The sequence below is a fragment of the Malaclemys terrapin genome, chromosome 13 (assembly GCF_027887155.1).
Source record: "Malaclemys terrapin pileata isolate rMalTer1 chromosome 13, rMalTer1.hap1, whole genome shotgun sequence".
Classification (NCBI taxonomy): domain Eukaryota; kingdom Metazoa; phylum Chordata; order Testudines; family Emydidae; genus Malaclemys; species Malaclemys terrapin.
In genome coordinates, this window is record NC_071517.1 from 18,020,442 (window position 1) to 18,045,481 (window position 25,040).

General features: G+C 43.5%; 1 protein-coding gene across 5 annotated transcripts in view; it reads right to left on the reverse strand.

The window, feature by feature from the left end:
- TNRC6C (trinucleotide repeat containing adaptor 6C) overlaps positions 1 to 22,240 on the reverse strand; it is a 578,100-nt gene extending 555,860 nt beyond the window's left edge. For 2 of the 5 annotated variants that reach the window (XM_054047761.1, XM_054047759.1), the window contains exons 1-3: positions 22,141 to 22,239; positions 21,970 to 22,060; positions 5,867 to 5,964 (exon numbers count right to left, since the gene is read on the reverse strand). In XM_054047761.1, the coding sequence (XP_053903736.1) occupies positions 5,867 to 5,920 (54 nt within the window). In that variant the 5' untranslated portion in view covers positions 5,921 to 5,964; positions 21,970 to 22,060; positions 22,141 to 22,239. Of the gene's footprint in view, positions 1 to 5,866; positions 5,965 to 21,969; positions 22,061 to 22,140 lie in introns of all 5 variants that reach the window. The other 3 variants (XM_054047763.1, XM_054047762.1, XM_054047766.1) reach the window with 3 other exon arrangements.
- Between the last annotated feature and the right edge of the window lie 2,800 nt (positions 22,241 to 25,040).

Sequence of the window (25,040 nt, forward strand, 5' to 3'; positions counted from 1 at the left end):
TCCACCCCAAGAGATGCAGGACCATCCTCTTTCTCACCTGATTTTGGTTTGAAATGGGAGCAACAACTGGCCCTAGCCTAGGCAACTGTTGTGGCACCAGATCTCATTCCCTTCCCATTCAGTCTAATTGCGCCGAAGAAATGTACCATGCAATCAAACTGGAGCAAACAGGGACAATTAGGATTGTTTCCAAAGTTGCTTCCTGATATCACCTTACAGTGTTCTGAACAGCAACACTGCTGCTCCCCCACCAGGTTGGAGATTTTTAATGAGTCCAAATTATCAGCACAAAGACACCTTCCCTCCCACCTCATCCCCCCCCACTCCACCCCACCCCGCAAGTCCCACCAGTTTGCCAGGTGCATGAAAGGAAAGTGATTAATTTAATCATGTTCTGTATCATCATATTCCATAACGGCAGAGGTACAAAACATGTACATTCTACACACTACAGACACCATGTGGATTCTAGGGAGATTATAGAACAGCATTAAACTAAATTGCCTAAGAGATCACCAAAGCCCCTCTCTTCCCACCAAGTTTAAAGGGGGAGTGCTGTTGATTCTGTAACAGTTTGCTGTCTCACTTTCACAAAGCTTCACTATTCTTTACTGCTATTTAGTCTGTGGACAAGGAGAACCCTCAAAACAGCGGTGGGGGGAGAAGGGGCGGTGAGATGGGAATATTCTCTGTTTAGACACGTTTTCTTTGTAGGTTTATTTAGTTTGTTATTGTTTACAAGTACCAAGCCAGCATTCTAAGAAAGCCTCAGACATGTTTAGCATTTGCCACAAGAGGGCTCCCTAAAAGAAACTGCTAGAGGCAGTGTGGCATTTCGTCATCTAAACTAGACAGCTTGCTTTCTTCCTGTCCAGAGAACGGTGCGCTCTCGGAGAGCCCTCTCCACTGGCACGTTTCCACAAGGTGCAAATTATCTAAAGCTTAATAAATCTGAAGCCAGGGAGGGGGAAGGAGGGCAGGGCTCCCACCAAAATCTCAGACCTGAGCTTCTCCATGTTGTGAGGACACTTGGATTTTGATCCAAATTTGTGGCCAGTCTTTTGTTTGAAGATTATTTTCTTTAGGCTCATTTATCTATAGAACATGAACTGAAAATTTCATCCAGGGATCTCAGTGCTTTACGAAGGAAGGGAAACTGAGGCAAAGAGGAGGGAAGTGAGTTGCCCAATGTCTCCCAGCAGGTGAGTGGCAAAGTCAAAAAATAAAACCCAGGTCTCCTGACTCCCAGCCACATGCCCTATCCACTGGATCGCATTGCCTCCCCTCCATTTGTGATGTAAGGACAAGCCCTGTGTTTCACAGGGATCCCCATCTGAGCCTTGAGGATCAGTCCTCTCTTTTCACCCATTTCCCCATACTTGCCATGCACCCACCTTCCAGGTTGGACTAGGGGCTCATCTAGAGTAGAAAAATTGCACCATGTAACTAAACCAATTTTAAATCAGTGCACTTACACTTACACTTAGAGCAAACCCCTAATGTAGATGCACTTAAGCCACTTTTAAGTCATGATTATACTGGTTTTGGTTATTTTGGAAACTGATTAAGCTAAACTGGTTTAAGGACATCTACAATGGGTATGTGACGGGTTGGATCACAGAAACCCCCTTGGGAGCTGCCAACCGATGTGCCAAGACTACCCCTGTTCCTATTTCCCCTGCCAGCTCAGGACTCCAGCACACTGTCTTGCTGAGCCAGACACTCCCATCTGCTCCAACACAGACCCAGGGTCTGAATTACCTGCCCCAAAGCTGCCGGTTTACCTGAAAACAGCTCCCAGAAGTGTGCTTGTCTTTAGCACTCAGATGCCCAACTCCCAATGGGGTCTAAACCCAAATAAATCTGTTTTACCCTGTATAAAGCTTATCCAGGGTAAACTCATAAATTGTTCGCCCTCTATAACACTGATAGAGAGATAGGCACAGTTGTTTGCTCCCCCAGGTATTAATACATACTCTGTCTGAGTTAATAAGTAAAAAGTGATTTTATTAAATACAGAAAGTAGGGTTTAAGTGGTTCCAAGTAGTAACAGACAGAACAAAGTAAGTCACCAAGCAAAATAAAATAAAATGCGCAAATCTGTGTCTAATCAAACTAAATACAGATAATCTCACCCTTAGAGATGCTTCAGTAAATCTTTTCATCAGACTGGATACCATCTAGATCTGGGCACAATTCTTTCCCCGGGAACAGCTCTTGTTCCAGCTCAGCTGGTAGCTAGGGGATTCTTCATGATGGCTCCTCCCTCTGTTCTCTTCCACCTCTTTATATATCTTTTGCATAAGGCGGGAACCCTTTGTCCCTCTGGGTTTCCACCCCCCCTCATTAGAAAAGCACCAGGTTAAAGATGGATTCTAGTTCAGGTGACATAGTATGTAGGACAATGGGGTTCTGATCTCAGGTAAGGTGTCTAGATGTTACCATATTTTTTTTTTTATTAAAACAACAGCTGCTTCAATATGCATTAGGCAATCTGATCTGAAACATGGTTAAGCAAGAGAGCTGGGGCTACATAGATAGATAGATAGATAGATAGATAGATAGATAGATAGATAGAAGGCTCTTGGTCTATTTAGGTCAATTAACTTCAGCTTTCAAATTAAATTCTCATGTCATTTTACAAATAAGCTGAAAGCAAAGCATAAAAGGGGGTCAGCTGAGGAGAGTGTTGGCTCAGGATTTCTAGACTGTGAAGCTGTTTAAACCCAAAGGGTGCAAAGAAAAGGGAGATGATCAGACAAGAACAAGGATCAGCCAACACCTGCGGAGTTGGCACCTAAGCTCGGGCATCATGTCTTACGCTGAATTTTGTTTGAAAATTTCAGCAAAAGTGGTTCAGCTATTTCCGACCAGAAGGTTAGAGGAGGAATATGTCATTTTTTACATGTTAAAAACATCTTGCTACCATTTCATTGGGTAGCTGTAGCATCTCTATGCGTTTGAGCAGTGGGTTGAAATTACTGGGGAAGGAGCAATGAGGCTCCAATGAAACTCACCACACTAACTGATCCTGGCCCGGAAGCCTGCAAGTTATTTGGTTTTAACAGAAGACTGGACTGGAGAGGACACTCCAGCCACTAGGCCTGAAGAGCCCTAGCCATCAGCTGGACTGTCCCCCTGCCCAGGGGCTCAGATAAGAACTATTTCACTTTGAGTTGTAACTGCTTAAGCCACCAGACCTATTTTGTTTTAGCCACATGTCCGAGTCGTTATTGAGACCCACAAGAGCTAGCGCTTACAGGCTCTAGGGGTTGAAGTTGTGGGAACTTACAGGCTTTCAGGCCTGGCTCAGTTAGGGGTGTGTCTTCTTGGGGCCCGTCTGAACCTACTCCTTGCCCTAAACACGCTGCTTCCCCACAAGTTCCACACAGACCTGAACCCAGCTGCAATGTCCAACAGTTATAACCCTGCTCCACATGGCCTCGGTTGCAGCCTTCTCTGTACACAGTTCCCTGGCAATTTCTCCGGCATTTAGCTTCCCTGCTGTTCCTGGCGTAACATGCCATTGCTGCTTCTTCATGTCTCAAATTACTTCCTTAACTGCCTTAAACCATGAGACTATCCTTCCTCTTCCTTCGGTTCCCTGCCTCATTCACTGCACACCTTACAACTTCTGCAGCAGATGAGGCAAGCAGGGCCTTCCCTAGAGGGGTGCGGGGCCCGGGACATAGGTGCCGAGTTTCTAATCTGCCGGGGGGAGGGTCCCCCCCCCAGATCCACCCAGGCCCTGCCCCCACTCCACGCCTTGCCCCAAGGCTCTGCCCCCACCCCACCTCTTCCCACCCCTGCCCCGCTTCTTCCCTGCACAGTTCCGCCCCCTCCCCCTGAGTGTGCTTCACCCTCGCTCCTCTCCCCTCTCCCCCAGCGCTTCCTGACGCCACGGAACATCAGATCTGCGGTAGGCGCTGAGAGGGAGAGGGAGGCGCTGATTGGCGGGGTCTACCAGCAGGCAGGAGGCGCTAGGGGGAGGCTCTGGTAGGAGGGCTCCTCCTTGCACCCCTGCCTACTGCTCGCCTCCCCATTCACCTCCTCACCCCGCTCACTCACCCACTCGCCTCACCTCCCCCCCTGAAGCACGGGGCCTCCCAAAGCGCGGGGCCCGGGGCAGTTGCCCCAATTCGCTGAACCCAAGAGACATCTCTGGAGGCAAGAGTCCTATACATAAGTGCCTCCTTTGCTTCACAGCCCTGATTCACTAACTGAGCACCGTCCATCCTGTGTACAGAGCGAGGCGGGGTCCTGTGGAAAGAATAGCTTGTGTTCATGTATTTAAAGATTGTATTGTACAAGGGGCTGAATTTAGATTGCTTGGACAATCTTATTTCCTCCATTTCTAAACTTTTGAGTGTTTGACTTTACAACCGTAATGGTCTTTTAACGTAGTGTTTTGGCTATAATCTATAGATAAAGTGCCAGTAGATGGTGCTCAAGAATACGTAGCATAGTTCCTGGGTATTGTAGAACCCATAAAACTTCTTGCTGTGCACTTCAGATGGCTTCCTTTATATCCACTATTAACAACTGTCATGTTCTGGTCTGGAAATTCAGCGAAAAGAGTAAGGAATCCAGCGGGGGCCCAGCCCATGCGCCATGGCCCAGCACCACACCACCCCCCCGTCCAAGGTTAGTCACAGGTATTTTTAGTAAAAGTCATGGACAGGTCACGGGTCATGAATTTTTGTTTATTACCCGTAACCTGTCCATGACTTTTACTAAAAATACCATGACTAAAATGTAGCCTTAATTATAGTGCATGATTCTTCTCTCCTTCATAGCAGGATTACGCTGGTCTAACTCCATTGAACTTCAATCAACACAGAAATATAGGGATTGCCATACTGGTCCATCTAGACCAGTGTCCTGTCTTTAACCATGCCAGGAGCTTCAGGGGAAGACACAAGAAGACCACAGTGGGCTGATGTGGAGTAATGTGCCTCATCCTAAACCCCAATAGTTAAAAACTGGTTAAAACCTCACATTTCAGCGCTTAAACTCCCTTCCAAGACTGTTTTTTTTTTTTGTTAACAATAACTATAACAACTCTGGATATTCTTATTATCCATATAAAGTGTCCAAACCTTCTTTGACTCTTTTAAGTTCTTGGCCTCAACAACATCTTGTGGCAATGAGTTCCACAGTTTACTTTTTCACACAACCTGAAATTATTTCCTTTTATCAGTTTTGAGTTTGCCATCTTTTAATTTCATGTAATGTTCCCTTGTTCTTGTTATGAGACAGAAAGAACAGAAGTTCCCGGATACCTCCTCTGTATCATTCTTTTTTTTAATATATACTTGTGTCACATCCCCTCTTATTGGTCTCCTTTCTAATCTAATCCCAATCTTTTCAATTTCCCTTCATAGGAGACATTTTCCAGGCCCCTAATCATTCTTGTCACCCTCTCTGAGTCCCCTCTAAGACTGCAATATCTCTTTTGAAATGGAGTGATTTGTTCTTCACATAGTTTCCAGAGGAGGCTGATTTATATAATAGCATTATAAATTTTCCTTATTATTCTCCTTCCCACTCCTTATGCATGCTAGTATCATATTTGTATTTCAGACCATAGCCATACATTGAGCAGAAGTCTTCATCGAGTTGTCCACAGTGGTATCCAAGTCCCATTCTTGAGCTCATACAATTAAAATTTACAGCCCTGCGAGGTGTAGGCATAGTACAACTTTTCCGCTCCAGTGTGTACATTTACTCCCAATTTACATTGGTGAGAGTGAGAGGAGAATCAGGCCCTTGGAATGCAAAGTCACCTGTGCAAATCACAACATCCAGCAGCAAAAGTAGTGCTGGAGACCTGTGCGCGGCAATCCGAGATAACGGGTCTCCTTACCTGACCGGGAAGGACTACAGACACTTCGGTGCTGATCTTTCCACACAGCGCCATTCAGATTCATCCTCTCTGCGGGCCCCTGAAGTTCAGTGGTGCCCCTGGGAGGAAAGAAAGGAGGGAGATGGTTTGGTTTGACAGGAAGGGAAAATACAGCTAAAATTCTCACAAACTGCACTGACAGCCGTACCATGTGTGCGGCCAGTCACATGACTCCTTTCCCCCACAGGTCACTCTCTGTCTTTCACTCATGAGCCCTGCCCATGAACAATTTTTCATCTATGCCCCAATTCTTCAAGATTATTAACCATATCCCTAACACTAATCACATGAGTAATTAAAATGTCATCAGTGGCACTATTCATACATTTAAGATTAAGCACATGCCTCAGTATTTTGCTGAATCAGGGCCCGCGCCGCTTCCCCCCACTTCCTTCTACGTTGTCATAGTAGAAATAAGGTTCCTGGCACTGGAGCCCACTCATCTGCTCTCAAGTGCTTAACCGTTCACAAAAGCCAGTCATTGGTCCATTGTACGTTATCCCCTAAGTAGGACTCTGGGTGGAGGAACGTTCACTCGCATAAGACTCAGCTAGAGTCATTAAAATGCCCGGCTTATCTGTTTTCATAGGAGAACAGCCCATTCTAATCTGGTTTCCGGTCCCAGGTGGTGGTGGCTAATGCCAGATGTTTCAGAGGATGGTGTAAAACCCCCATAATATACCTCATTGTGCAACACTATGGTATAGAGTGAAACTGATTCCTAAGCCCAATTAGTGATCAGGGTATGCCTTAGTGCATGAGAATTTGGTAGCCCTAATAATTTTCCATCTCACTATTCTCTAACAGTAGGTGCTACTGTTAGTTGTAGAAATGTCTAATCTTGTTTTTAACCCTTTCAAAGGTATTTGGCTTTATAACCTCAATAAAACCCTGCAGCAGCAAGTTGCATAAATTAATCATATGATGTGTAAAAATTTGTCTCTTTTTATATGTTTGTTGCCATTTAATTTCTACCTGCCCCTTTGTTCTTATGTTATGGGCAAAGGCAAACAGGAGTACCTGACTGGCACACTCCATACCATTCATTATTTCATATAGCTTTACCATAGCTCCCCTTTGTCTCTCTTTCCCAAAATAGGCATCTTAGGCTTTGACTCCTTCATCCCCTGAAATCTCTACACCAACTTCTTGTTTGGGCAGTCCTTTGGCCAACACTGGTTATTTTACTAGACAGCCCCACAGGCTCAATCATGTTAGATATCGCAACGATTTTCCCCCATAATCTCAAGGGTGCAGGCAATTTTTAACCACTGTCTAGAGTCTGCTAAAATGTACTTAAAAATCAGCGTATCACTAGTTGGGAAAAGGACCAACTGAAAAAATTAACCTCCAACTCAAACCAAATGAAACTCTTTGATATTCAAGATTTGGTTAACTTCAATTGTTTGGCATAATTAGGGGAGCCACTGTACTTTATGGCTTTGACCAGTGACAGAAGTACCCTGAGAAAGCCTGTTATTATGAAATCTCTAGCCCAATGATGTTTGGACAACACTACATACAGGCAAACAAACCTTCAGTTGTGCTCACACAAACGAAGCTGAGAAAATCCCGTGAGGTTCCTTTCCTTTCCCTTTTATTTTAAGGCACAAAGCAACACACCAGCATTTCCAAATGATTCCTTCATTTATCACACAAACAGATGAGCTTCTTTCCTAGTGTCCATTGACATGATAAAGATCTCATACTCCCATGAACTTCAGACACAGCTGGTGAGCAGCAGACCTCAATGCCCACAAAGTTTCCTTTCTCAAAATATTCACCAATGGGTAATGAAAAATAAATCCATTCCCTCCAATTTGTGAAAGCCCTCAGTACAGTTTCTTCTGCAGAAACATCTTCTGCATGCTGGGATGGGACTCAGGTGAACTGGATTCAGTGCTCAGTTTGCCACTGACTAGTCACATCACTGCTCTGTGCCTCAGTTTCCCCCCCAACTGTCAGATGAGGATAACAACACATGCTCACCTTTTTAAAGGGCTGTTAGATCCTAGGATGAAAGACAGTGTTCTAGGGATCACATCAGAAATTTAATTAAACTTTTTATAAAGATAAGCGAACACCCTCTGCAACAAACAAGTTCCCCCTTTCACATAAACTGAAACCTCAGAGCAAGAAGTCTAGGTTGAACCCTATAGAAAATAGTTAATTAATATCTCTTGCTGAGGCCTAATTCTCTTTTCAACATGTGGCTGTCACTTCCTTGTCATCACAGCTGATTTACAACGGGGTTTAATTAAATCCTCTGTATATTATTCAGCATTCTCTGAAGACACCACCAAAGCGGCCAAGGGTATTTAAAATGTCACCTGCTGAGATGTATCATCTCCTCCTAAATAAATATGACAGTGATCAAACTTTGGCTAATTACAGTGACTTCGTTATTTGTTTGTATGTTTTAATATTTTAATTGCTTTCGTGTTCATCCAATTACAAAGCAACAGCAAATAGAAATTAACTTTTTATCAGAGTGTTCCCAGCCCAGCTAATCAGCACTTCAAAGGCCAGGCACAATCGGAGGCCGTCCAACCTGAGAGAACTTTACAATATATTCTCTAGGGAATGGACCATTTATTAAATTAAGGGCGAATTGTGTTCTTCAGCATGTCCCCAGCTACTACCCAGGCTCCCTTTATGTGATCTTTCTTGGAGTTGTTGTAGTATCTATACAGTATGATTGCAAATTGTGCATTTGTTCATGCAGGGCTTTTAACCGCATACTGCCACTGCACAACTGACCAAGGCAACTACACTTTATGTGCATCAGTTAGTACAAAATAGTAAGTTATCCAATGTAAACTATTTGTAAGTCAGTAGCACTTAGGGGCCCACGCAAGATTGTGCACATACAGGGCCTAGCACATAGCAAGAGGCAGTCCCTGCTCCAGGGAGCTTACAACCTACACAGACAAGATGTAAAACAGAAGCGGTATTACCCTCATTTACAGATGGGACTCAAAGTGGAGAGAAGTGACTTACCCAAGGTCACTAAGGCAGCCACATAGAGTGAAGAATTGAACCTAGATCTCCTGCATGTCATTCCAGGGCTTTACCCACAAGGCCATTCTTCCCCTTCTTGACATATAATTAATAGTACAGTTCTGATTACAGAACAGTTCCAGAGATAAACCCCATTCTCATTCATTCATAACTTTCTTTAAAATAAAATCCTCCCTTTGGACTGAAATTCTGCATCTTTCAACTCAGCTGCAAGGTGATCTTTCATATTATTGGAAGTCTGCTGAAAACTTCTCAACCTTTCTTACTTCACATGATGCTATAGACGAGTTAGCCTAACTTCAAAATCTAGACAGATACAGGAACAAATTCTTAAACAATCAGTTTATAAGCACCTGGAGGATAACAGGGTTATAAGGAATAGTCAGCATGGATCTGTCAAGAACAAATCATGCCAAACCAACTTAATTTCCTTCTTTGATAGGATTACTGACCTAGTGGATGGGGGAAGCAGTAGATGTGTTATACCTTGATTTTGGTAAGGCTTTTGGCACAGTTCAGCATGACATACTCATAAACAAACAAGAGAAATGTGGTCTAGTTGAATTTATTATAAGGTGGGTGCACAACTGGTTGCAAGACCATACTCCAAGAGTAGTTATAAATTGTTTGCTGTCCAACTAAGAGGGTGTATTTAGTAGGGCCTGTGGGGGTCAATCCCAAGTCTCATACTATTCAATATTTTCATTAATGACTTGGATACTGGAGCAGAGAGTATGCTTATAAAATCTGTAGATGAGGCCAAACTGGGAGGGCTTGCAAGCACTTTGGAGGTCAGGTTTAAAATTCAAAATTACCTTAACAAATTGGTCTGAATTCAACAAGATGAAATTCAATGGCAACAAGTGCAAAGTACTTCACTTAGAAAGGAAAAATCAAATGCACAACTACAAAAAACTAGAGAATAACTGCTGAAAAGGATCTGGGCATTACAGTGGACCACAAACTGAATATGATACAGATGCAAAAAGGGCTAATTTGATTCTGGGGTGCATTAACAGGCGTGTCATCTGTAAGACACAGGAGGTAATTGTCCCTCTTTACTTGGCCCAGGTGAGGCCCCAGCTAGAGTACTGTCTAGTTCTGGGCATCACAATTTAGAAAGGAATAGACAAATTGGAAAGAGTTGAGAGGACAGCAACAAAAATGACAAAAGGTTTAGAAAACATGACCTATGAGGAAAGGTTGAAAAAACAACAACACTGGGCATGTTTAGTCTTGAGAAAAAAGTGAGTGGCAACATAATCACAGTCTTCCAATAGGTTAAGGGCTGTTATAAAGAGGTTGGTGAACAATTGTTTTCCATGTGCAATGAAGGTAGGACAAGAAGTAATGGGCTTAATCAGCCTCAAGGGAGATTTAGGTTAGATATTAGGAAAAACTTTCTAACTATAAGGGCAGTTAAGCTCTCAAATAGACTTCCGAGGGAGGTTGTGGAGTCCTCATCATTGGAAGCTTTTCAAAATAAGTTGGGAAAAAAATCACCGTCAGGGATGGTCTAGGTTTACTTGGTCCTGCCATAGTGCAGAGGGCTGGACATGATTTCTCGAGGTCCCTTCCAGCCCTATATTTCTATGATTCTATGTTGGGAGGGGAAAGGGGAGAGAACTGACAACCACCAGTAGATGAAACAAGAGGTCAATTTTGAAACTTGAACTATGAATAGTGTACCCTTTGCGGTACAGTCATGAACAAGTGTGTGTGTGTGGGGGGGGGGGGAAATTCAGATTAAACTTGCCTAATTGATTTAAAAAAATATTGTTGGCTTTTTCTCCTGAAAAATTTCCCACAGTTACTAACACCATGGTAGCAGAAATGGTTGCAAATGCTAGTGGAGTCGTATTGTGGACACTGATGTTTTTAACACTGGGTCAGGTAGACCCACTTTGATTAAGTTTAAATAACACAGTGGTTTAAAATGCTGGCAGTTACTTGGAATCCTGTCTACACTAGGGCTCCCACTGTTACTAGCCACCTGTGAGGTCTGAACCGGTTTCAGCAACAGTGAGAAATTTTTCAGGAAAAAAAAAAGGCTAGAGCAAACAAACACAGCATGAGCAAGATAAGTCAGTCTCCCCTCTGCAACAAGCTGGGAGCTGGATGGCAAGCAGTTTATGTTTTCAAAGAGGTTGATGTGGAAAATGATTAATCCCAGTTGGTTTCTCTCTGCAAAGTTCCTAACAGCAGTAGGAGCCTGCTGCAGAGAGAAAGTGATTCAGGATTGATCAAGGAATGGAGATAAGTAGCACTGATGCAAAAACAAACAAACAAACAAACAAATAAATAAAAACTGGGGGGGGGGGGGACTGATGCAACCAGGAAGCCATACACAACACTTTAAAGATAACACTGGTCTACAATTTTTGAGAAGTTGTCTGCTTCAGAGATAAAATGTGCTATTTATTATGTATTTTGATGTGCTGAATTCAAATATGACAATTAAAACAACTGATTGGCTACTGTTTCTAAGATATTTAAGTTTTTACATTTTATGTCTATGTATATTGTGTAGATAGTAGAGTTTTAATCATAAATTGTAAACCTAGGTCTTTTCGTGTGTTTATGGTTGCTTTACATGATAATATTTCACCTGTCCTGTTTATGTAACACTTTAAAAATCAGCAAAAGGGTTATATAAATAAAATTTATTATGAAACAAAAGGCAAAAAACTATTCTGTACATAGTTTAGTCCTATTCAGTGTCTACTCGGCGCATCTTGGCTTGCCTCTTGTATTCATTAAATGGAGCATCTCTTGTCACTGTCCAGCAATAGTCTGCAAGCATTGATGGGATCCATTTGCCCTGATAGCGTTTCTCCATTGTTGCAATGTCCTGGTGAAATCGCTCGCCGTGCTCGTCGCTCACTGCTCCGCAGTTCGGTGGAAAAAAATCTAGATGAGAGTGCAAAAAATGGATCTTTAGTGACATGTTGCAACCAAGGCTTTTGTAAGCCTTGAGGAGGTTTTCCACCAACAACCTGTAGTTGTCTGCCTTGTTGTTTCCGAGAAAATTTATTGCCACTAACTGTAAGGCTTTCCATGCCGTCTTTTCCTTGCCACGCAGTGCATGGTCAAATGCATCATCTCGAAGAAGTTCACAAATCTGAGGACCAACAAAGACACCTTCCTTTATCTTAGCTTGACTTAACCTTGGAAATTTTCCACGGAGGTACTTGAAAGCTGCTTGTGTTTTGTCAATGGCCTTGACAAAGTTCTTCCAGACCCAGCTTGATGTGTAAGGGTGGTAACAAAATCTTCCTTGATTCAACAAGTGGTGGATGCTGAACACTTTTCCTCCCAGGCTCCAATGACTGTCGGAGTGGCCAATCTTTCTTGATGTAGTGGGAATCTCTTGCACGACTATCCCGTTCGCAGAGAAAGCAGCAGTACTTTGTGTATCCAGTCTGCAGACCAAGCAAGAGAGCAACAATCTTCAAATCGCCACAAAGCTGCCACTGATGTTGGTCATAGTTTATGCACCTCAAAAGTTGTTTCATGTTGTCATAGGTTTCCTTCATATGGACTGCATGACCAACTGGAATTGATGGCAAAACATTGCCATTATGCAGTAAAACAGCTTTAAGACTCGTCTTCGATGAATCAATGAACAGTTTCCACTCATCTGGATCGTGAACGATGTTGAGGGCTGCCATCACACCATCGATGTTGTTGCAGGCTACGAGATCACCTTCCATGACCTTTTGACGGTCACGGAACATGGAAACCCTAACATCACCTGCCAGGAGATTCCACTGCTGTAGTCTGGAGCCCAACTGCTCTGCCTTACTCTTGGGTAGTTCCAAATCCCAAACTATTCACCATTCATGATAGTGCCAAATCCCTGACAAGGTCATTCAGTTCACCTTGTGTTATGAGGTGTGATTCAGAGGAGGAGGATGGGAGAAAATGTGGGTCCTGTGACATTGATGGTTCAGGACCAGAAGTTTCATCCTCTTCCTCTTCCTCGTCTAACTCAAGTGAGAATGATTCTGGTGCATCACGAACCGGCAGTCCTTCTCTGTTGGGTACTGGACGTATAGCTGATGGAATGTTTGGATAATGCACAGTCCACTTTTTCTTCTTTGACACACCTTTCCCAACTGGAGGCACCATGCAGAAGTAACAATTGCTGGGATGATCTGTTGGCTCTCTCCAAATCATTGGCACTGCAATGCCTTTTCCTGTTCAACCACTGACGAAGATTTGTTGCACAAGTGTTGCAGCATATGTGTGGGGCCCACCTCTTGTCCTGATCTCCAATTTTGCAGCCGAAATAAAGGTGATAGGCTTTCTTAACCATAGTGGTTATACTGCGCTTTTGTGATGCAAAAGTCACTTCACCACAAACATAGCAGAAGTTATCTGCACTGTTCACACAAATACGAGGCATCTCTGCTCACTTTGGCTAAACAGAAATGTGTCCCTTTGCAAAATCAAACACTGACAAATAAGAGAGCACGACACTGTATGATTTCTAGAGCTGATATAGGGCAATTTGTTCAGCAGAGTGATGTAAGCTTCCTTATGATTGCATCATCCATGACTTCTAGGAATAACATGATGCAATTCATATCATTGTATGACGCAATACCAGCTTCAGATTGCATCATTCATTGTTTTGCCTAAAAAGCAAGTACTGTCCAAACCCCGTCATAGATTTATTCATAGATCCAGTCAAAGATGTATTTTAGTTATTTCTGGTTTAAATTGAGATCCCTTCCCTTTATAACTCACTTATCCTCCGCCATTCCCAAATCAAGGGTCGTATATACTGACCCAATAGCATATCTTGAAAACTAGAGCCAATCAACAATTTTAAGCATAATTTTCGTTCTCAGTGACCCAGAATTAGTAAAGTTTGACTACATTTATTTCAGAAGCATTTTGGCTGTAGAGCAGTGGGATTTATTTGTATTCTGTCTTCAGAATATTGTGCCACTACTAATTCTTCCTAGACTTGTAAGTGCCACAAGGAAGATCTGGAATTAGGGTCAGGAGGCTGTGAATGGAGCTGTGCCACAAGATAAATCATGGTCCACAAAGTAAACAAAATTTGCAAACCCTATTTTTAAATTCAGACACATAATTACAAAGTCTAAATAAGCAAAATGAGCCAGTTATCACATAGATTTCTCACAGAAATATATATAAAATGTAAACATCTTTCTGTCCTTTTTACAGCAGTTGTAAAAAGTCTGACCTTTCATACAACCAGAGACAAAAAATAAAAAAAATACTTTAAAAATTCAAGATTATCCAAATGTGATCTAAAGTTTCTTGTAACATCGGTTACTTTGGTATATTCCTATAAAAAAAAAAAACCCCAAACAAGCAAACTTGGGACACATCCCCTTAACTCAAAAAAGCAGGAAACAAGTTACAATAACCATCTTCTCCCCGCTGCCTTAACCAGTGTCACAGAGAGAATCCACCCCAAACTCTCTTACTGCAAGAGAACACGGAAAAAGATAATACACAAGACACCTTCATCTGGGCTGCACTATAACAGAAGACATTAACTCAGAGCTCATACTTACCTCATTTGTTTAGCAGTATGAGATCTAAGGATAAAAGGTGCTTTATAAAAAGCTAGGTATTATGATTATTAAATTATTATTATTATGATACTTTAGTGCAGATGTATCACCAATATGTTAGAATTTTTTCCTCACTTCTTTCAGGCTTTACCAGTTCAGAAACTGACTGTGGACAATGGTGAAGTCCTATTTTAACCCCAGGAATTGTATATCTTTGTTAAAGCATGCTCATATGGTGGCCCACTTGAGGGATTTCTGTGTTTGAATTCCAGACAAAAGCACCTACAGTGGTATATGGAGCTTTAAAAACTGTGGTGACCATGTAATGGAACCTTCAAGGTCTGGAATATTCCACATGTCAGAGATCAAAAGATTTGTCAGTTGATAACACTGCAGCTGGAACTGGCCTGGAGCCCAAAAGCAAGAACGAACCTAGCAGGGTTGGATGTATCATGTAGAAGATGATGATTTGGGTGGAAATTTTCTGACAGAACAATTTTTCCATCAGAAAATGCCAATGAGGCAAAAGACTTTTGTGGAAACATGTTGATGTGGACAAAAATTTAGCCCCAGTAATTCCACGTAAGCTCTCTTGACACAATAACATTGTCCTTGGGGATGGTTTATTATAAAACATTGTGCAAATGGTCCAAAACATAAGACCCAAACACACGGTTCACTTCTCACTCTTGTGCAAACAGTCATTAAGCTCACCCAGTGTCTCATGACACTTCATATATCACATACACCAGTCCCTTTGACCCTATCCAGACTCTCTGGCAGGCCTCCACTATTCTTGTACCAGCCCTTCCTACTGGAACATAATCCCACTCTTCCCAGTGGGAACCCCCGCAGCGTGTTTGCTGGCAGATCATGTTTACCAAGAGAGCATCCTTCACTCCCCCTGGCCCTCTCATGGTTCCTCCGAGTCCAGCCCTCCAGCCCCGGAGACGTCAGAAGATAAGCTCTTCCGCTGGTCCACTGCTTTCAGCCTTCCCTCGTCCTTGGCTCTGGCTCTCTGGCTTAGAGCCAATAGGAATCTCCCTCTGCAGTTTCTCCTGCCTTTAGCCCTCTCCAGCCCTCTGCCCCTAGCTCTCAGGCTCGGGGATATTAGCCAACAAACCCACTTGCTGTTCTTCTACCTTCAGCTTTCTCCCAGGTCCCAAACTGCTCTCGTCTGCCTTGACTCCCTCTCAGGCAACTCTGATTTACCAGGCCTCTCCCTGTTTCTGATTCTCCCTAGTCCTTTATAGGCTCCAACAGCTCCCCTACCCTCTAAATTGGCCAAATGGACAGGAGCACCTGTTCTGGCAGAGAGGAGATGGACCTACTTTATTTACAGGGGCCAGCCACCCTGTAACTAGGGGGCGTAGCAAAATAAAATTAAATGCCTAACTGTGGTTGGAAAAAGAGAGACATTTGCAGTCCTGAAAGGCTTAGAATTTCCCTCAAGAGCCAGGTGATTTGGACTATGATGACTTGATCAAAGTGTTTGAAAAGTGCTATGTTCTCCCCCCAAAATTCCTTAGCTAAGAGAGAAAAATTTCACTTAAGAAACCAACATGAAGGAGAAAATGTAACCAATTTCCTGACTAATCCTAAAAAGCTGGCCACTACGTGTCATTTTGGTAGCCATCCATGAGAAGACCTTGAGAATCACACTTTAAGAAAGATGTGAACAAATTGGAGAGAATCCAGAAGAGAACACCACGAATTATTACAGGTCAGGTTTTCTAAACCTCTTGAGGAAAGATTGAAAGAATTGACATATTTAGTCTAGAGAAGAGAAGGCTGAAGGAGGACATAACAGTCTTCAAATATGTAAAACACTGTTATAAAGAGAATATGTGGAATGTGATTCTATTTGTACCATATGCTTCCCACTTACATTGTTTAACTGGTGGTCAGACTATGGAGAGAAAAAGTTTTGTACTTAAATTCTGTCTGAGAAGCTGGATAGTTCAGCAAAAGCGACCAGCAGGGAAATAGTTAGAAAGAGTGACATTCAGTGTGCCATTAGGTTTCAGAGTTAACACCCCATTCTTCTCAGATAACAACTCCCTGAGCTATTCAGGCTGTCTGCCAGCAGGCTAAAAAGAGTACCCTGCATAACTTCACCATCAGAAGAGATGGAAACTTTTAATGAAAGCTCAATTTGTGAGGGGATGAATCTGCCCAAAATATGCCTGTATGATGTATCATGGTAAAGCCTGTTGAGATCCGCTTTGTAGGAAAGGTGCTACCCAAAGTATGGGCCAGGTCCTGGGAGGTCTAAGCAACCTCAGCTTCTGTTGAACAGAATCCAAGTTCAGAAGAATGATCAGCATCATGAGGTACCGGGCCTTGAAGCACCGTGACTTTGATGCTTATTCATAATCAAAAACTTATTGGCAAAACATCAATCCAAGATGCAGAGCAGGCGGGATTGTCTTCCAAACAAAAAAAAAAAAATCAAAGCAAGAGGTTTGCATGCAAGCATCACATTTGCAATTCTGATTGTCTAATAGGAAACGGCTCCTAACAGAGGGAGGGGCAGGAAGGAAATATATTACAGCAACATTATTTTGTTAGGCTAATTACCAATAATGGCACATACTAAGATACCAACCACAGTCAATTCATTTTAAAAGCTATATAATAATGTTTAGGATAAGGAATTAATTTTTACAACCACTGAAGCAGATTTACTTGTACAGTAATGCAGTACAGTAATACAGATTTATTACAAATTACATTTCCTAACTCAAGTGGTTGACTTGAAGAGGCTCGGCACAATACAAAGGAAGGCACACTGTGGTAAACAGGGGATCTTCAGCAATGCACAGATGCACTCCCCCCAGGAATGGAAGGCATTCAGGGCTTTGTTAACCCTTTCCTAACCACCATGCCCCACTCAGCAGAGTACCAATTCTCTTACATTTCAGTGGCAAGCAGAAAATGTACATCCCTAAGATCACCCATTTCATCTTGCTAGCTATAGGAACGAAAGCATGGATTCTCAATCTGGGGGTTGTAAATACGTGTCATGGAGTTGCAGTCTCCCTGCTCTTCCAATAGGCTAGATAGGATAGAGGATCCCAGTATGGAAAAGGTAATGGGAATGGGGAGCAGGACGGAGCAGGTTGAGATTAAGATCCACTGTTCTGAAGCCTGAATATATCAAAGGGTTAAAAAAACCCTCAGATTAGCTATAACTGTATCTATGTATTTGGCTCCATTTCCAGTCCCAATGTCCCATGTGGCATGCCTGCTTCAGATGAGCAATGGATTATGACCATGGAAGTGACAATCCACCCATTTTGCTTTAGCACCCAAATGCAGGTTGTATATGCCCACCTTAATGTCAGAGTCAGTTGCGTAGTGTGAAAGTGGGCACGCAAAAAAACAGGCCAGGACCAGACGTGTATGGCCCTTTGTAACTTGATTGGTCAGTTTAGTCACATGGGGAAAGAGGTTGTTTGTTTTTTTTAAGACAAAAATTTCAAAACTAGAATTTTTCCATTTAAAAATATATATCCATAAAAAATTCAGGAAGCACAAACCTGGAATTAAACAAAAGGCACCTGTGAATTTACAGCCGTTTCTGTAAAATTTCATGCATGTTTTTGTTTTAAACTGCTCTACTGTAAACACAGAGGTGAAAATTCTGCCCTCAGAAAGTCAAGTCCAGATCCACTGGTATCAACAAGATTGATATACACATAACCAAAGGCTGAGCAAAGCCAGAAAATAGTCAGTTGGTATGTAGGACTCCAAGGGTACAAAATCCACTATCATGAATGGTGAATAGTTTGGGTAAAGTACAGACCATCACAAACCTTTCCCCAAGATTCAAACCAAACCCAAATGTACCCTTTTGTTGAGTATCAAAATGATCAGATTCCTTTTGCTTTTTTCTCTCTCCACATCCTGGTTCCAGCTAGGGCCCTGAAGTAAAAACCATCAGATTCCTGAGAAAGGCTGGCTGAGGTATTTTGCACCTGCACAGAAGCTGGGATGGTAGTCTACCCATCTTCTGAAAAGGCTGGTCTTGCAAGAGTTCCAGGCCCAAATATGCAGTCCCAAGGGATTTCGTTGAGTTTCTAATAGGCAGGTCAGGATTAAGAGGTGTAAGAGCTAGAGCAGAGGACTGGGAGTCAGAAGACTTGGACTCAGCTACCATGGTGACGGGTATGGTATAAACGTCAAGTGAGATATAACCAACTCTTTCCCAGCTCTGCCACTGAGTTGCTGCATAGCCTTAGGGGGGACTCACTTAACCCTTCAGGCCTTCCATTTCCCTATCTGTAAAATGGGAATAATACCCTCTGGTGAAAAATCTCTCAGATCCTCAGAAGAAAGGATCTGTATAAATACAAAATATGATGCGAATGGCGCCTTCTCAGGTTCCCCCTTCAGTAATCTGGATCCTTTCTTCACAGCTCTATGACTTCAGTTTCATGGATCAGAGCTGAAGGCGTTAGAGCTGGCCTAGAGCAAGTAGGGCTGGTATGGAGAAGCTTTTAGACTGCATACTCCACAGCTCATCAGGGAAACTGTGCTCAGAGCGAATGTTGGCTTCACATTTCCTTTTCTTTGTTGAAGTTGTACAAAAAGCTACTCACCCTTACAAGAAACTGACCAAAAAGGCTTTTGGTGGAGTCACTGTTGACAAAGTCCCAATGAAACCAAGGCAGCAACGGTTTCCATTGTCTCTGAACGTCTCTACCTCGCTGCTGGTGGACAAATGTCCATATTACAAAACCCACCAACAGCGCCTTTGGTGGTGATCTTCAGGTGACATGATAAGGAATGAACGTGTCATGTGTGGAGACTGAACTTTCTTTTTACTCTCGAGATATTCCCTCTAGAGCAGGGCATCAGGGAGTGGTGTGAAGAGAGACTTGCCTTGCTACAGATTGTGAGGTATCTGTCGATAAGCAGCGAACTATTTCCAGAGACCCTATTTCCCTGCAATCAAAAGGAGAGACAGGTATCCTGCAGCCCGGAGAACTGGGCCCCAGGGTTGTCAATCGGACATTTTTCATTATTAGTTTACCTTAAAAAATAATCATGCAACGTTTTTTTTAATTTCTCCTTATTTTACAATATCTTAAATCCAATAACTTTAGTGGGAATTGGCACTCACAGATCCCACTGTCTATACCCAGTCAGTTGAGCAAGGTTTCCCTATCACAGGTGAGCAGAAATTCGTAAGGGGTCTTATAAAGCCTTGCTTGTGACATCAGACCTTTTGTACATAGGCACCAAACAAACAGCTCCCTCACACAGGAGGGAGACTGACCAAGAAGGAATAGATCCAACAAGCTTTTTCTCTTCTGTGTTGTATTGGATGAGTTGCCAAGGGGCAGTTTTGCCAAGCATCCCCCTTGGTACCAGCCACATGGCACAGGCCACATTATGAAGTGATCACTTGACGAAGGTCAGCCTGAGCCCCAGAAATACGTATTTCATTTACAGAATTTGACTAATTTTGTTTTTATTTCATTTTTAATCATTCCTATATGGAGACCCCTTTGAATTAAGTTTCATCCTGGGATCGCAGTGCCTGGAGAGAGATTCAATAGCTTAGCCGTAAAGCCCTGAAAAGGGGAGGAGGGGGAGGGAGTGGTTTCTCATGCAAATACTGGAGAGACCATGAACTCCCGCTGATGTTTTCCTAAGCTCCAGGATAAATGAGACTTTCTTAATACTTTCCCCACTGCAAATAAACAGATGGGGAGCCTCTGACATGTGACTTGTGCTGCCCTATTCATCACAGCATCCCAACTGCAGGTAACAGTTATTACAGCTAATTATTGGCAATTACTGCCACTGGGTTAGTAGGTGTGTTTCCCCAATAACTTCCAGCAACTAGCAGGGCTTTGAGAGAGGCTTTACCGCCCCAGCCCGGCCAGCCATTCCCCCCCAAAATGGCATCTCTGTTTCACACCATGGCATCATCCTAGGATAACCGGAGGGATGGGCATGGGGGGAACAAAACCCAAACCCACAAACCTATGGGGTTGCTGATAACACATTTTTTGCCTCCTGAGTATGGCGTGTGGAGTGGGGACCCATTTCAACTAGAACAATTCTCCCTTTCTCTCCTGAAAACCTTTACGCAATCAAGTCTAGCTTCCCACCGTCCCCCCGAGCCTCTCCCTTAAATGGATATCATTCAATTCAAACAAAAATGCAAGTGCAGTCGGTGCTTTCCCCACATAGAAAGTATACAGCAGTGGGCTGAGGAATGGACCCTTTGAGAAATTCATATGCCAGCCTTCCCACTATTGTCATTTCATTCTGTCTTTGTAATTGTCTGATATTACATTGTTCCCTGCCGGAAGATTAATTAGCTAGTCTTACCCTCAAACATACCATCCCTCTGAAACCCTCCAGGAAGCTGGAGTGGTGCCAAGTCTCTCGTATTTGCTATTCTGGCTGGCAGCTGCTACTGTATCTAAGAAAGCCTCCTATTCTCCCTTAACAACAGTTGCTGTGCCAACTGACCCCCTTTTTTCCCTCCCCCTTCGCTCTTAAGTCCACCACCAAAGAGGTAGCTAAGTTTCAATGCCACAGGCCGGGGAGAAAGAGGGGAGAAAGGGGGAAAAAATACCGCCCCACACAAACCAACCCTATGATTGGCATAATTACTCACACTCATTAAGTATGGCTGCATTGCATATGCAAATCGAGCGAGTCAAGTGCACAGGGCGCGTCAGGCTGCCGGAGCACCAATAATGCCTTTCAGATTCCTCAGTTCTGTCTAGCGTTGGGAAGAATGTGAGCGAGATGGCATCTCACAGGCTGGTGTGCCGAACTGACAGAAAACAGCCTTTGCATTCAAGCTAAAGACCTACAGCATTAACACCAAGATCCTTGAAAAGAGAGAGGGGGGAGGACGAGAGAGAGAGAAGAAAATGGGGGGGGGGAGGAAATGGAGGTGGGTGTGTGTTCAGGGAACATCGCCAGCCATTTTGGATCTAAGGGAAACAGTGGGGCAGAGAGAGGGAGACACGCAAACCTGCCTGTCTATATTTCCGCATCCCCACACCCCCGCCCGTTTTCCCCCCCTCCCCAACACGTTGCCCTCCATCGTAATCAATGCTCACGACTTTTTATTTTGCAGCTGCCATTAGTGAAGACAAGGGCACTGTGCATGCTACAACTGCTTATTGTGTGCACTCTTGGCAAGGCGCCTGATCCACCGCTAAAAAACCTCGGCATGCCAGGCAGTATATTTTCCGCTTTTGTTTTTCTTTCCCCCCCCCCAATTCTCCCTCACCCTCTCTTCTCCCCATCTACCACCCCCTTTATTTATTTTATTTTAAATGTGGTGTCCAGACAATCTGAATTTCGCAGTCGCTGACCGTACAAAATGTTTAAAGCAAAGGGGGACTGTTTTGTTTTAAGGGGAGGAGAGTCGTGAGTCTCTCTCCAAAGACAACGTGCAAATAAAAGACATACTCTTTTGCATTAGTGACTGGCATTCACGTCCATACTTACAAGCCTCTGCCTCCACCTCGTTTGTATGCTGCCAAGGAATGGACTGCCGGCATACGTTGTTTTGGGGTTGTTGTTTTTTTCCCTTTTCAAGCTTAAAAAAATTAGAAAAACCACATGCTTAAATTCCAATGCGCTCTGTAAACCAATGCTAATTAACCAGCAGGAAATTACCTCGCAGATTGGATGCCTTTGCAGAAGGTCCTTGAGAAGTTATGCTCGCCTCTTAAAATTGCCACATCGGTTACATTTTCTGGGTTTTTTTTTTCCAGTTTGCTATTTTGCCAGAGTCAAAAAATAAAAGTGCGGGCCCGCTCGCCCTCCCCCCACCTTCACTGGATTTCCAGCTGTGGTCCCCTTCAGGGCAAAGGAAGTAAGAATTTGCAATATAGGAGGTACTGCATATGAAAGCAGGTCATGTTTAAAAAAGAAAAAAGAATAGCAAGCCTGCAATACCAGTAGTAACAGCTATGAGCAAAAATGAATATATTGGACTCTTTACAGCCTGACACAGTTTTAACTCCGGCACACCAGATACCTTGCCCATTTCCAATGTCAAAACCCAGAGACAGACTATATCTAAGGAGGCTGCATCAGGTTATTTTGCTTCTTTTCCTCACCAGTCTCAACACTGTGGGTTTGTGGGTTTAAAGTTGGAAAGAAAGAGGGAGGCTTTGTTACAACAGATTGTCCTGCCTCTCCATACATTCCCCCTACCCGACACCTCCCAAAAAAATCCAAAAGCAAAACCCGTGCACCGACTCTTAAGGGAAAGATGCTGCGGTGTTTGTTTGGAACGGGCTATACACTAGGGTGCACTAAAATTTTTTTGAACCATGTGATCCAAAGGCTGCAGGAAATGATCAGATATTATCATGGGGACTAATTAAGTTCCACCGATAGAACAGCGAAGCTGGAGTGTATTACTGTCCTCCTCTGTAGGGTCGTCCCCCCCCCGCCTTCCCCTGCCATCCTGGGGTACTACAGGAACGTGAATTAAGCGCTGATGAATGCTGTATTAATTAATTACATGAAGACATTCGTGGGCGGGGGGTGAGGATGAAAAGTAGTGGGGGAATTTGCACTATGCAAATGACCTGAGGAGGGGCAGTTATAAATTTGTTTCCTATTGTTTTCTCACCAGACGGTACAGGGTGGAAACAGTGTGTTAAGTCAACGTGGCTAACCTGCAGGCACCAGGCACAGCATCAGTGAGACTGAAAGCCATCTGTTTTGTACCATGGAGATGAGCTGTGGGAATAGGATCTCTCAAAAACTAAAGCAAGAAAGCGGGGGGGGAGGGGGAGAAAGAGGAGCTCGTAGAGCCCACAGCTCTGTGCCGCCATCTTCTTTCACTGAGAAGGATGGATATGAAATCAATTTCACACATTCCGAAATGGCTGTTCAAAAGGGTTTTGCTCTTAGGAAGTTAATGGGATGAGCTCAAAGGAGCCAGCCAGTGTTGGGGAGGGTTGTAAGGTTTTGTTTTGCATATGCAGATTGTTTACTAAGCCAAAATATTAAACCATTACAAAGAAGAAGAGTCAAAGCTCAGAGTAAAACATCAATGTATATTCCCCACCCTCCTGCTCACATGTCACTGATCAGAGGAACAGAAGAGCTGACCTATCATAATGGATGGCTGGGACTTGGAGAGAAAAACATTTTTTGCTCAAGTGTGAGTGAACGTATTGCTGAGGTTGAATTGCACTGGCCAGCAAAAGGCACGAGATGGACAAGTGCTATAAAAACTCCCTGATGCACACAACCCTACCAGTGCACACTCGGTCCCAAAATGCTACACCCAAAGCCATTCCAGTAGCACATCCCTCTGGATATTGCCAGTGATCTCCAAACCTGGCCTGCTACACCAACACTCTCCCCCCTCAGACTCTGCCAATGCACGTCAACACTGAGCCGACTGCATCCCCTGCTAATCCAGTCCTAACCCCACCCTCTCAATTTGTTTGGAAGGAAGTTTTGAACTTGGGTCTCCAGAGGTGAAAGCTTGGCATATTCATCCCACAGCACCACGATTCCATGCGGGGCTGTTGACCTGAGTTGTCCCTGTAGTCTTCTCAAGATCATACTGCCCACCTAGCTCATTTTGCCCTGCAGCTGGCACATCTCACCTGTCTTCTCCTCACTCTGCCTCTCAATCTCTTGTTCTCCCATGTTTAATTTCTCACCCAAGCACTATTTGTAATTACCCTAGAAAATAGAGCCATGGCTGACAACAGCTGTTTCCACAGCCTTATACACATTGACATGCTGGAGAAGTCCATTAGGGTACCTCACTGAGAGATCACCCTCAAATTGAAAGGAGAGCTAAGGTGATTTCCCTATCTCCAGAGGAGTGCCACACATCTGGATTACCCCTGCCAGAGTCAGCTGAACCCTCAAGGTTCACGATCTTTTCTCTCTCTCTCTCTCCCCTATGTGCTATGCAAAATACTTCATAGGTTTTTCAGAGACAATTCCAGACGGTGGCCCTTTTACTTCAAGTGCTCTTACCTCCTTGGCTATGAAGTAGTGCTGGCATTTTAAACTAGAAAATAATTCTTCCCAGGCCATTCCCCTACACACAAATCTCTCAAGTATCCCCAATTTTGAGGGACCTCACTCATATAAGTCCCAGAGTTAGCAAGGTCCCACATACATTTGGTATCCCCTCACTTTCGTTGCTGAGGATTATTTACATCAGAATAAACGAACCATGGAAGAACGGCTAGAGAGTCATTTATGCCGAAGGAGGGAATCCCTCACTATTTTAGGCTTTCTTAGTGAATAACTTGTGTCCCCTCATCCTAGGTTTCTGTCACACAGTGTGTTCCACATTTGGGCCTTGTCAAGTTTAAAGGTATGTGGCTTCTGCAGCACCCTCATAAACATTTATCAGGACTTGTGTACATAGAGATTTAGCGTGTGGCAAGCCAAGGTGTAAATCTACAGCAGTCAAAGCACACTAGGGACATTTTTCGTGCACGGTAGTAAGGTCCACATGGCTAGTTAATGTGTGGTTAGCTAGTGAGCTGTAGATTGACAATCTGGTTTGCTGAGCACTAAGTCTCTGG